General features: G+C 36.0%; 1 protein-coding gene across 3 annotated transcripts in view; it reads right to left on the reverse strand.

The window, feature by feature from the left end:
* LOC150102652 (prostaglandin reductase 2-like) overlaps positions 1–12,527 on the reverse strand; it is a 175,536-nt gene that overhangs the window by 148,136 nt on the left and 14,873 nt on the right. For all 3 annotated transcript variants that reach the window (XM_090398961.1, XM_090398959.1, XM_090398960.1), the window contains exon 3: positions 8,492–8,689. In XM_090398961.1, coding sequence (XP_090255087.1) covers positions 8,492–8,689 — 198 coding nt within the window. The remainder of the gene's footprint in view (positions 1–8,491; positions 8,690–12,527) is intronic.

Here is a 12,527-nt window from a genome sequence, read left to right on the forward strand (position 1 = left end):
TTTCTTATAAAGAATGAAATTATCATGTTTCTTCTGAAGCAGTTCAATTTCAGTACATAAATTTTTCATCCAATTTTCCTTGGCTTCTTTTATTTTTTTCTTGATGATGTTATGTGTTTCTGTATACCTGGCAAGGTCTTTGTTTTTGTACATTCTTCTTGTATCAATAAGAGAAAGAATCTCATCTGTCATCCATTCCTGTTGTTTTATATTATTCACATAACCTACTTCTTCAATACTTGTTGTTATGATGGCATTCTTTAAGCTATTCCAAAGAGATTCCACACTTTTATTTTCTTCTATGTTAATCTGTTGTAATCGCAGGTTAAGCTGTGTCTTGGCACTTTTATTTATGTTCGGGTCTTTCAGTTTTTATACATCAATTGTCTTTTTCTTCTTTTGTGATTTTTTAGCTGATTTTAATCTAAGACGTACTTCTGCAACTATGGGATTGTGGTCTGATGAGATATCTGCTCCAGGATAAGTCTTTGCACTCTTTATACTACTGTGGAATCTTTTATTTATCAGTATATAATCAATTTGATTTCTGACAATGTTATGTTGGTTATCTTGAGGCGATTTCCAAGTGTACAGTCTTCTGGGTGGAAGTTTAAACCAGGTATTTGCTATTGTTAGATCTTCTTCCCGACAGAACTGGACTAGGCGATCTCCTCTGTCGTTTCTGGTGCCTAAGTCATGTTCGCCAACAATTTCTCCATCACCTACTCTTCCCACTTTTCATTGAAGTCACCCATCACTATGTTTATATCATGTTTCTTTGTTAGGTTTTTAATCTCTTTTAGGTGTTCATAAAACTCTTCAACATCTTCTTCACTTTTGTCAGCTGTGGGTGCATAAGCTTGGATGATATTTATGTTAATGGGGTTTCCCTTAAGTTGTAACAGCATTATCCTTTCAGAAAATGGAATCCAATTTATTACTGATTTATTGATTTCTTCATCTACTATTACAGCTACATTGTCGTATTATCTTGTTGACACTTTCCAGATCCTGGCCATCTTGTCTCGCAAATTCCCAAAATCCGGATGCCCAGCCTCTTCATTTCCCTTGTGGCATTTCTTAATTTGCCAGCTTCATACAGAGTTCTGACATTCCAAGTTGCAATTTTAAAAGTGGATGCCATTTTGAGCCCGGAGATTCTTCGCACCCCTGTCTCATTTAAGGGACGCCGGGAACTTGTGGCCAATTATAAGGGTTTGCTCGCCATGGTGGTTGTTCCGGAGATAAGGTAGAGCAGTAGTTTCTCCGTTTGCTTTCTGCTCTGCAGTATTACAGACGTACACAATATAATCATATTGCCATCTGCAAATCTCTGATCACAAGCTTTTCTGTCATCATTTGGCTTCAACCTTGTGTCAGTACTGACAATGCTGCTTCCCAATGTCAGGGGCAGTGACCCCAGCAGGTGCTTATTTAATGGCGGCACTACTCGCCATGTCACCGAGTTGTCATTGAGCTTTGTGAGGTTTTAAGTGAAACAGAGTTGCCACTTCTGCTCCCCCATGGCCTGATAGCTCAGTCGCTGTTGGTCCATGGCTGCTTATTCGCCAGATTGCTCTGCTTATATCGCAGCTAGCCTCCATATCTGAAGGCTGTTCCCCGATCCGCCACCTGGGGACGCACCCAGTAGTAGTCAGCTCTGCCCTGGGAATAAAAATATAGCATCTCCAAAAAAAAAAAAAAAACACTCCATGTTAAAAAATATATTTTTGCAGAGAGTACCAACATCAATAATGTGCATCATCACTTACAGACATTCAAACACAACCAGTTATCCTCTACAACTACAGCTCAACTTAAAATTTCCACAGTATGTTATGCATGATGCTTTCCATAAGAAGGGCAAAGCATGAGTTTTTGTCAGGCCTGATATTCCATGCTAATGGTTGTCAGACTTTGAATCTTCATTATATGATCTGCTTTATTTCAAGATATTGTAAAATTCTCGCACAATAAGTTAAATCAATTAACTTATCAAGCTCAATTTTTACAAAGGTTTTCAGACATTTTATAATAGAAATTATGTAATAATTGAATAAATGTTTTATTTTATTGTAAAATGCACTAATTAAATTCCATTGAAAGTTGTATGTAAATCCAAAGAGCAGGGATTAACTGAGATTAGTATGATGAATAAGCAAAACAAATGTTTGCAAAGTCTTGCGAATAACAAATAAGAACCCAAGATAGAGATACTCGAATGGAGGGGGCCCGAAGTGACATCATAACGCTGACAGGTAATCCTGGATATTGTAGCATTGGAACAAAGGATTAAAAAAGATATTTAAGAGGACTGAGATGGGAAAGGAGCTTTTTTTACTTTTGGCTCTTAGTTTTTCCCTATCTCAGGAGATCCAGTTCCAGGTGTGTGGAGGCGAGGCTGTAATCAGAGGAGTTCCTGTTTGGATGCATGGACGTGCTAGGAGAATGCGACTACCCGCGGACATAATGGAGAGTTTGCCAGATCCTTCCCAGTAACCCAATGAGGAATCGCAGTGACCATGTCAACGGAAAATCACTCTGACTCTACAGGACAGTTTCCATAGCAAGAACCACCATATCGTCCAAGACAATTGTAAGGGTGAAGACACAGAGTCGAGATATCCATATTGAGATTTTGTTCAATTGACCGGACTGACAATTCAAAGGAGTACTGTAAGTGAGCATGTTTTTTTAATGTTTAAGACAAGTATAATCAGAATTAGCATGCGTAAAGAAAGTGCTTATAGGAAAATGTTAGTGAAATGTTAGACGTGCTATGGTTTTGTATGGGCGAAATGATTGTATAATTGTATATATGATTGAAGTATTTAGTTTAAGTTGTAACTCAAGGGGACAGCTGCCCATTTATTGTTGATGATAGTTTAGTGATGTGATGAGGCAAGCGAATGTTATATGTAAAATAGTCAATTGTGTATTATACCTAATAAGTATAGATAGGCTGAGAGAAATATTTTCTCCCTTTGAGTATGTGTATTGTTGTCTCTTACTAGAAAAAATAAAATGTCATGTTTAACTAATAACCTTGCAATTGCCAATGTACTTTCTCTAAAAAAATTAGCAAACCTGTGTGCCAATTAGATACAGAACCACTACAATTTTCTAAATGAATATATGTAATTTAATTATGATCTTGCCTGTGTTCCTTCGCTAAATTCTAAGACTATATAAAATCAATTAAAATGGTGAAGTCATAAAATCAAATAAATTTTTCTGATTGAGAAGTGTGAGAAATTGGGTGACCTGTTTCTGTAGATTGACTAAAGGTCCAAGGTCGGTTTACTTGCAATAGGAACAGAGGATAAGATTAAGAGGGATTAATTGAGAGACAGTTGTTAAGTAGAATAGGGTTATATTAAGAGAAGAACTGAGCTAAGTAAGGCATAAGGAGCCAGAATAGTAGCACATATAAAGTTAATGAAGGCGCAGTCGAGTCTGAGTTAAATTTAATAACAAAATTTAATAATAAAAACAAAAATTTGCATAAGCACAGATAGTAAAAATATTACAATATCCTCGCCTAATTTTGTTGCCTTTACTACTCTCCTGAGGCTGATGAATATACTGATATCTTTGATTATCAATCACTGAAAGTTGTCCATACAGACTAATCATCCATAGAGTGAGATAATCTTCCTTGGAGATTTCAACAATACAATTCTGACTAACTCCCCTTCTCTAGCTTTGTAGAGAAAACTGGAAGAAAAGCTTAATTGTCTACTGTCAGTACTGACCTAACACAAATTGTTAGCCTACCTACCAGAATTCCAAATAATTCCCATCATTCTCCCAACATCCTGGATCTTTTGTTAATCAGCTCTCCCTCAATACATAGATGACATTAGCTCTCCTTTTGGACAACAACCACAACTTTGTCCATGTTCCTTTTTCTACAAATTGTCCATTTCCCAGACAATCTCAGTTTCACATCCCATGACATTACAATGGTGCCAAATGGAATGACTTTCAGGATTTCTATGCTTCCTTTCCACTGCCTAATTATTGCATCAACTGTCCCAATCCAAGTACTTGCTCTGATCTAATAAGTGTCCAACAAATGCAAAGCAATTCCAGCTAAAAAGACACCACATGCTCAACTGCCCAAGCCTCTCGCTTAGCATACAGTACAGTCTATAACTGAAAAAAATATCAACAGCAAATCTAAAGCTGACTTCATAAGGGCCAAATGCATTAAGCTACCTCCTGCACAAATGGCAGTTGAACATTCTGGTCCCTTACCAAGCAGTGGCGCACTCAGGATTTAATCTTGGTGGGGGGAGTTGAGTAGATGATTTGAGAATACACACTATGCATTGCATACGAGTTATGATTGAGCATCTGCAGTGATCACCAATACATGATACCTGTGATCTCCTCTGGCCTGGCTCAGTCAAACGAAGTAGCGCCTGAGCATTACTTAGTTTACCTTGCGTTCACAGCGGCCAGGATTCCCGAGAGTTACAGGGTCATCTTATGTGACTGCTAATTCATAAGTAGCATAGAAATAGAAGATATGACACAACATAAAAAAAAAAAAAAAAAAAAAAAAAAAAGAATTTTAATCAGGAAAAGATTTTTGGAAATTTTTCTAGTGTTTTTTTTTTTCCTTTTTCTTTTTTTGGGGGGACAGGGCCCCTTGGCAACATTGGCGCTGGGTAAGCCAATGTTGCCAAGGCAGATGTGTAAAACTTTCGTCTTCAATGTTTTCACCTTTCTCACTGATGGAAATGGAAACATATTCTAAAGATAATGCAGACCAGACCTCCTAGCATTGGTCTTCTACTTCAACTCTTATTTAGACTAAATAAGTCTAAATCCACAAATCACTCTATCATGTAATCTTTCAACAGAAGGATGTCAGAAAATATTCAGTAGATTTGATACTAATAAATCCTCCAGACCAAATGTATTTCTCCAATTATACTACAAGTTTGCGCTCCAGAATTAATACACATCCTATATCACCTTCACAAGCTGTTCTATTCATCTGATATCTACCCAACAGCATTGCAGTCAGCTCTTATCCAGTCTGTTTCTGAAAAGGGAGATAAAAGTGTGACGTCAAACTATTAGCTCATTGCTCTCACCTCAATTCTCTCAAAAGCAATGGAGAAGATTGTAATGATGAACTGATGATTTTTCATTTTTGGTTATTCATTTATTTTCAATGACAAAATGCTAACCAGGTTCATTCCTCCAATTATACTACAAGTTTGTGCTCCAGAATTAATACACATCCTTGTATCACCTTTACAAGCTGTTCTATTCATCTGATATCTACCCAACAGCATTGCAGTCAGCTCTTATCCAGTCTGTTTCTGAAAAGGGAGATAAAAGTGTGACGTCAAACTATTAGCTCATTGCTCTCGCCTCAATTCTCTCAAAAGCAATGGAGAAGATTGTAATGATGAACTGATGATTTTTCATTTTTGGTTATTCATTTATTTTCAATGACAAAATGCTAACCAGGTTCATTCCTCCAATTATACTACAAGTTTGTGCTCCAGAATTAATACACATCCTTGTATCACCTTTACAAGCTGTTCTATTCATCTGATATCTACCCAACAGCATTGCAGTCAGCTCTTATCCAGTCTGTTTCTGAAAAGGGAGATAAAAGTGTGACGTCAAACTATTAGCTCATTGCTCTCACCTCAATTCTCTCAAAAGCAATGGAGAAGATTGTAATGATGAACTGATGATTTTTCATTTTTGGTTATTCATTTATTTTCAATGACAAAATGCTAACCAGGTTCATTCCTCCAATTATACTACAAGTTTGTGCTCCAGAATTAATACACATCCTTGTATCACCTTTACAAGCTGTTCTATTCATCTGATATCTACCCAACAGCATTGCAGCCAGCTTTTATCCAGTCTGTTTCTGAAAAGGGAGATAAAAGTGTGACCTCAAACTATTAGCTCATTGCTCTCACCTCAATTCTCTCAAAAGCAATGGAGAAGATTGTAATGATGAACTGATGATTTTTCATTTTTGGTTATTCATTTATTTTCAATGACAAAACGCTAACCAGGTTCATTCTTAGGAAATGTATTACTGATCTCAGACTCAAGCATTCAACTCAATACAAAGAAAACTTATCTTTAATTATTCTAACTGAAGTAGTCAGAAATTACTCCACATATATATCCAAATAAATAATCAATTTAATCAATCAAATATTGACATACATATATAACATGTATTATATATGTATTAACATATATAACTTCCCTAAAATGTATCATTCACTTTCTTTCCTTGCCAATGTGTCTAATAAAGAAATTAGTTCTGTTTCAGAATTGCTCTACTGCAATGTCAAGAACATCAGTCAGTCAGTCATGTACATTCTAATTACATTTCTTGATCACTTTCACATTATCAGTATTTCATAATACAATATACACTACAATAAAATATTTACCAATAATTAAAGCAATGTGTATTTTACTTGAATAAATATTCAAGAAATACACAAGGCTATCAAAAACCGACTTCTTTATCACCTAGAGACCCATCAGTTAGTAAGTGATCACCAACATAGATTCTGCCATTTTCATTCAGTAACTAACCACATATTTAATCTTACCCACCATTGGACATGGGCACAGAATGATTTGAAGAATTTCACATAGTCACTCTTCATATTTCCAAGGCATTTGATCAAGTTTGTTATCTGAGCTGTCTCTTCAACCTACCATCTTTTGATCTCTTCCTCCAACCCCTTTGTGAGTGGATTACCAACTTCCAATCAGGTAGTTCATCACATATCATGATGGATGGTTTCCTCTCATCTGATTTTAATGCTAAAATACTCCGAGGCCTGTACTTTCACCCACCCTCTTTCTCCTATACATCAATGATCTCTCACTAATGTCCAATCTTATTCATAGTTTTGCTGATGATATTATACTCCATTCCTCTTCATCATTTAAAAACCATATAGTTGAGACCTGTCATGTGCAGATGGGCTTCGAGATCTTCTAGCCATTCTCAAGTGGGGTGAAAATAATTTTATTAAATTTTAATGCTGCCAAAACATAATCCTGCTTTATTTCTCAGAAGGAAGACTATGCATCACTTCTGGTAACACTACACTAATCAATCAGTCAGTTTTCTCATCTTGTGCTGACTACATGTGTCCTATATTATCCTGGAATAAACATATCACGTCCATAGCCTCTTCAGCATCCCAAAAGCTTGGTATTCTTTCTCATTCTAAACATTACTTCTCTTCTGCTAAACTCCTAACACTTTATTAATCTCAAATCTTCCCAACCTTACAATACTGTTTTCACATCTGGGGTGTCCCAAAATTCTCCCTCAGAATGCTAGAATTGTATCCTATTTGCTTAATAGATGACTCTACTCCCAGTGATTCCCCCTCCAATTGCTTTCCCATAGACATCGTTTCTGCATTATGTATTTTCATGGATGTTGTTCCACTGACCTCGCAGCCATTATTCTTCTACTTCTCCCTAATTATGTATGAAGATGAGCAGATACTGGTCAATATCCATTATACCATTTAGCTCCAGAATCACTGACCCAACTTCTCATCCTCTTCTCTAATTTCATATACCTCTGTCCTTTGGAATATTCTTTCTCATACCATTTCCCCCCAATGCATACATTTATAACTCTTCAAGAAACACATTAAGAGACTTCTTTCTTTTTCCTGATCATTTGCTCACACACATAGCGCTGTTATGTTATGTCTTAAGACCTGTCTTGTACAGGGCTGAAATGTGTGTGCGTGCGCATGCACACACACACGCACACACACACACGCGCATATCAGGAGATATGCCAATACATTGACCCCCCCTCCCCGACCGCAAAATGGGAGAGTGCTAGCCAAGATTGTGCTACATGTGCAAACTTAATTTTTTTTTCAGTTAAACCAAAAATAACTATTTTTCTTGACAGATCATTTTATACAAACATGGTTTGAGAAACAATTGCCAGTTATGGTATGGTTTTTAGAGTTTTCAGCATTCTTTGGACTTGAGGAGAAAATCATGATCTTGGAATGAGGGATTTCATACCATGCCCTTCACTTTTTATTAGGGCAAAGTGGTGGAGCAAGATGCTCTTTAACAAACTAAAAAATAAAACAGTCATTCTAAAAAGTGATTACACATTCAATTACCAGTTAAAAAAAGAACATGAGCAATAATTATAACTGCTGTGCTACACCAAATATTAATAATAGTAAATCATGACCAATGATCAAGAAAAGAACTACAGATAGGAAAGTTGAAAGATCTGATATGAAAATGAATACTGGAACTTAAAGTGAGAGAAAGACTTATGAAAATTTGAATAAAGTAGTATAAACTATCAAGGAGAGCTATAAAATAGAAGATCAGTAATCTAAGATTTGTGTGGAAGTCCTAAAATTAAGGTAAAAATTATAACATATCCTAGTTATAGTTTTATTAACATAAGTGGGTGACAAAAACATACCTGCTGCAATACATTCTCACATGCAATGAAATACAGTTGCCAAGGCCAACCAATACTCATTGTTACTATGTCTCCTTCATTAAACTTCTGGCTATAGCTTTTCAAAACTACTCCAACGCCTCCAAGTCCATGCACACATTCTCCAATCTTCCAAGACTGAATATAATCCACACCAGTGTTTTCATTCATTTGGCATCTCTAATAAACCAAAAAAAAATCATTTAATGATAATTTATGCCCATTTGACTTTATCGTAATATTACATCAAACCTGCCACTCACAAGAGTTCATATACCTTAACATGAAAAAAATATGTATTTAAAGTTTATTTTTGCTTAATTTCTAAAACAACTATTACTTGGCAATGATATATAATTCACAATCTTTCTCTATTCAAATAATGGGAATGCACTTGCAAAACTTACAAAATCAAGACATCTGGGATGTTGGAAAATATTTATCTAATAGGTATAACAATTCAAAAATGTTCTGCAGCTGAATTGAATAATGATGGACAATTAATAAATTATTAGCATTAGTATTATACAGGCATCTAAATGGAATCCAAACTTATAGTAGAGACCCATTCTACCAACAATGCTATCAAAATTCTACCCACAATGTGCATCCCTAAGAAACTCATGGTAAATCCGAATACAAAAGTCAAGATGTGTGGTCACACCAGAGCCTTATAAAGAGGAATACTCACTTCCTTATCCCTGTTTTCCAGTGTCCTTCAACATTTAAGCAATCCTTTGGGCTATTTTGTGAACTTTTGGAATGTCCTATGAAGTTCAATCTTCCCTACATCATCATCAGCCCCAAATCTCTAATTCATCCATTTCTTCAACACAGACTATATGCAATTATGCTTGTTCTCAATTCACTACTATCATATCTTAGTAAAAGAGTTACCAACTTTAACTCTCTTCTTCTTCTTCCAGTGACAAATTCATATTCTCTCACATTCCATACTTTTTGCCTTTTAATAAATCATTTTTTCTGGACCTATTAATATTGCTAATTCTGCATTCTAACAACACTGCTAACCATCATCTTGATCTTTACACAAGGAAAGCACAAATTTATCATACAGCTATCAAGCACATTTCTAATCATTGGATACCATACAATATTGTCTCCTTACTCTCCTTTTTTTGCTTGTTAATATTCTCTTTATTCTTCCCACTCACTTCTCCAATCATTCTAGCTCATATTGTTCTGTCAAAGGCTCCACATAAGCACAATAACTTTCACCACTTCTACATCATCATTAATTAATACACCATTAGTGACACCTGGCTGGCAGAAAAGGATAACCTAACAAGGAAAAAAAATTATGTGCATAGCATATTCAGGAAACATATCCAGAATAAGAAGCGGTCAGTTGTAACATTATCCAGGTATTTGCTTGGGCTCGCTGAACTTTATATAGTTTCTATATTCGGCATGAAACTCTTTGAGTTTCTCATTCAGCTGTGAGACAATATGAGATGTAATATCCCTTAACTTAAATAAGTTTATGTCGCCGAATTGAAGCCTTTGGCTCTTCATATAATTAATAATTTATTAGGACACTTCTTGGCAATTCTCGTAGTAGGGTATATGTAAGTTCTGTTTGCTACAAACTTGGTATTTCTGGGTCTACCTACTCACTGATGAGACCTCAATAAAGGGTGAAACCGGTCTGGGTAGTGACCTTCTCTCACTCATAATGTAAAACAGTAATACAGCTCCTAGGAGCTGGGTTTCACATTATGGGGAAATATCAAGAATAGTGATCGGAGCTTGCTCCACCCTTACCATGAGTTGCCTCAGTGTTGCACTCCCTAAAGGGTCAGTTGTAACACTATTCAGGTATTTGCTTATGCTTGGACTTGCCGAACTTTATATAGTTTCTTTATATAATTTCTATTCGGCATGAAACTCTTTGAGTTTCTCATTCAGCTGTGAAACAATATGGGATGTAATATCCCTTAACTTAAATAAGTTTATGTCACTGAATTGAAGCCTTTGGCTCTTCATATAATTAATAATTCCTTATGTATGTTTGGAAGGTAAGGTTTCAGTTTTTTGATAGTGTCTTCATCCCAACTAATCACTTTGTTGAGTAAGGATTAAGTTTGTTAATTTGGCTGTTGGTAGGATTCTGGGGAATCTCTTGGTAAGCGGACGGATCTTGCAACAGAAGAGAAATTTTTTTGTTGTACTCAACATGTCAGTGATAACTACAACTTTATCCTTGTCTTCTTTTGTTATGGTGAGATGATTATTGTGTCTCAATGATTTTAGGACCTCGATTTCAGATAGTGATAAGTTTGGGAGAGGAAGTTTAGCTCTGAGTAGCACTGTGGAGACTTCAAGTTACAGTTTATTAGCATTATCACTTGAGAGGGTGGTTAGGTTCCTCTCAATGTTATGTAGGGTATCCAGATATGGAATTTTTTTAAGCACTATAACAAAATCATGTTCTTTCATGAGAACTGAAGTTTCTGTAGAAATGAGGAAATGTCTCTGGATTTGACAACTCATCTGTTTACTGCCGAGTTTAGTTTAGTTTAGTTTAGTTTCTGGTTGAAATATTTGCAGTAATAAAATTGCAATATTCTTTTCAATACATGTGTATAATAATGATTGGAATCAGACTATGAGAAGAAATTAGCTGAACAGGACAAAGGAAATCTAAAAGAATTCTTTTGTGAGTAAAAGGAGGATGACTAAGCATGGAAGGATAGCCTTAGTAAATACAAATGATAGGAAGTGTTATATACACAGGAAACAGTTGAGCTATTAGGTAATCAGGATGGTAAGCTATATATTCCATATAGATCCATTAGTTCTCTGTAAGCTGAGGCAAAACTAGACACACACAAAAAAAAGATAGAAGTGGATAAGATTGAAGTATAAGACTGACCTGAAAGTGTAACTTGAGTCTCAAAAAGCACGATTCCTAATAAATGGAAGGAAAATACAGTAATTCTGCTATACAAGGGTTAAACAAGAACTGATGCAGTCAGTTATAGACTAATATATATCTCTGGAGTAGTTATTAATGTAGAAGAGATGGTAGTTGGGAGGACTCACATCCACAGGTAGACAGCACTCTGACCTTTAATGGAGGTTTGTTAAAGGTAGATCTTGCTTATGCAATCTGCCTCATATTTTACACTCGAGTGACAGCACAATTGAATAAGGAGAATGAATATAACGTTATTCAGCTTGACTTTGCAAAGGTATCTCTTGGGTTTTTCATCCCTCCAAATAGGCAAACCGGTCCCGTGAACACACAGCTACAGTCATAAAATATACTATGGCAAGGAAGGCAATGGGAAACCACCTTGCTCATAATCTCCCTAGTACGGTAGCATACAGCTACCACCACCAGCTGTATGCCTGAGGGAATAGGATAGGACTGGGTCAATTTCCAAAGAAGTGGAAGGAAGCCAAGACTGTACCATTTTATAAGTGAGATGACAGAATTCAAAAACTTCAAATTATAGGCCAATGGTGTGCCAGGTGTTGTGGTTGAAGTGCTGGATAGGTTAGCGATAACCAGATTCCTGAATCAAATTGACAACAGTGGTATTTGCTTTGATGGATAACACATATTTGTTGAAAGAAGGTCACATTTTAGTAATCTGCTTACTTATTACAATAAGGTGACAGGTGCATTGGACAAGGGAGATGGATGCACAGTAGTATACTCATATTTTACAAAGACTTTTGATAGGCTGCCAGATGATAAATTGATAACTAAACTAGAATGGATGGGGCTGGATAACAGATTAGTGCATTTGATTGGAGATTGGCGATCTGATAGGTATCAGCAAGTTGTGTGTGGAAGAGCAATATCTTAAAAGAGGAAGGTTACTAATGGCTCAAGGGTCTGTTTTATTGACATTGCTGTTTAATCTGTATGTTAGTGATATTGGGAAAGGTTTGAACGAGGATATTCAGCTGTTTGTAGATGATGCAAATTGGGAAGAACCATAAGGAATAGAGCAGATGTTGTGGTTTTACAAGAGAACTTGAATAA

Source organism: Typopeltis vanoorti, chromosome 10 (genome assembly GCF_054136105.1).
Source record: "Typopeltis vanoorti isolate ZY-2024b chromosome 10, IOZ_Tvanoo_1.0, whole genome shotgun sequence".
NCBI classification, from domain to species: Eukaryota; Metazoa; Arthropoda; class Arachnida; order Uropygi; family Thelyphonidae; genus Typopeltis; species Typopeltis vanoorti.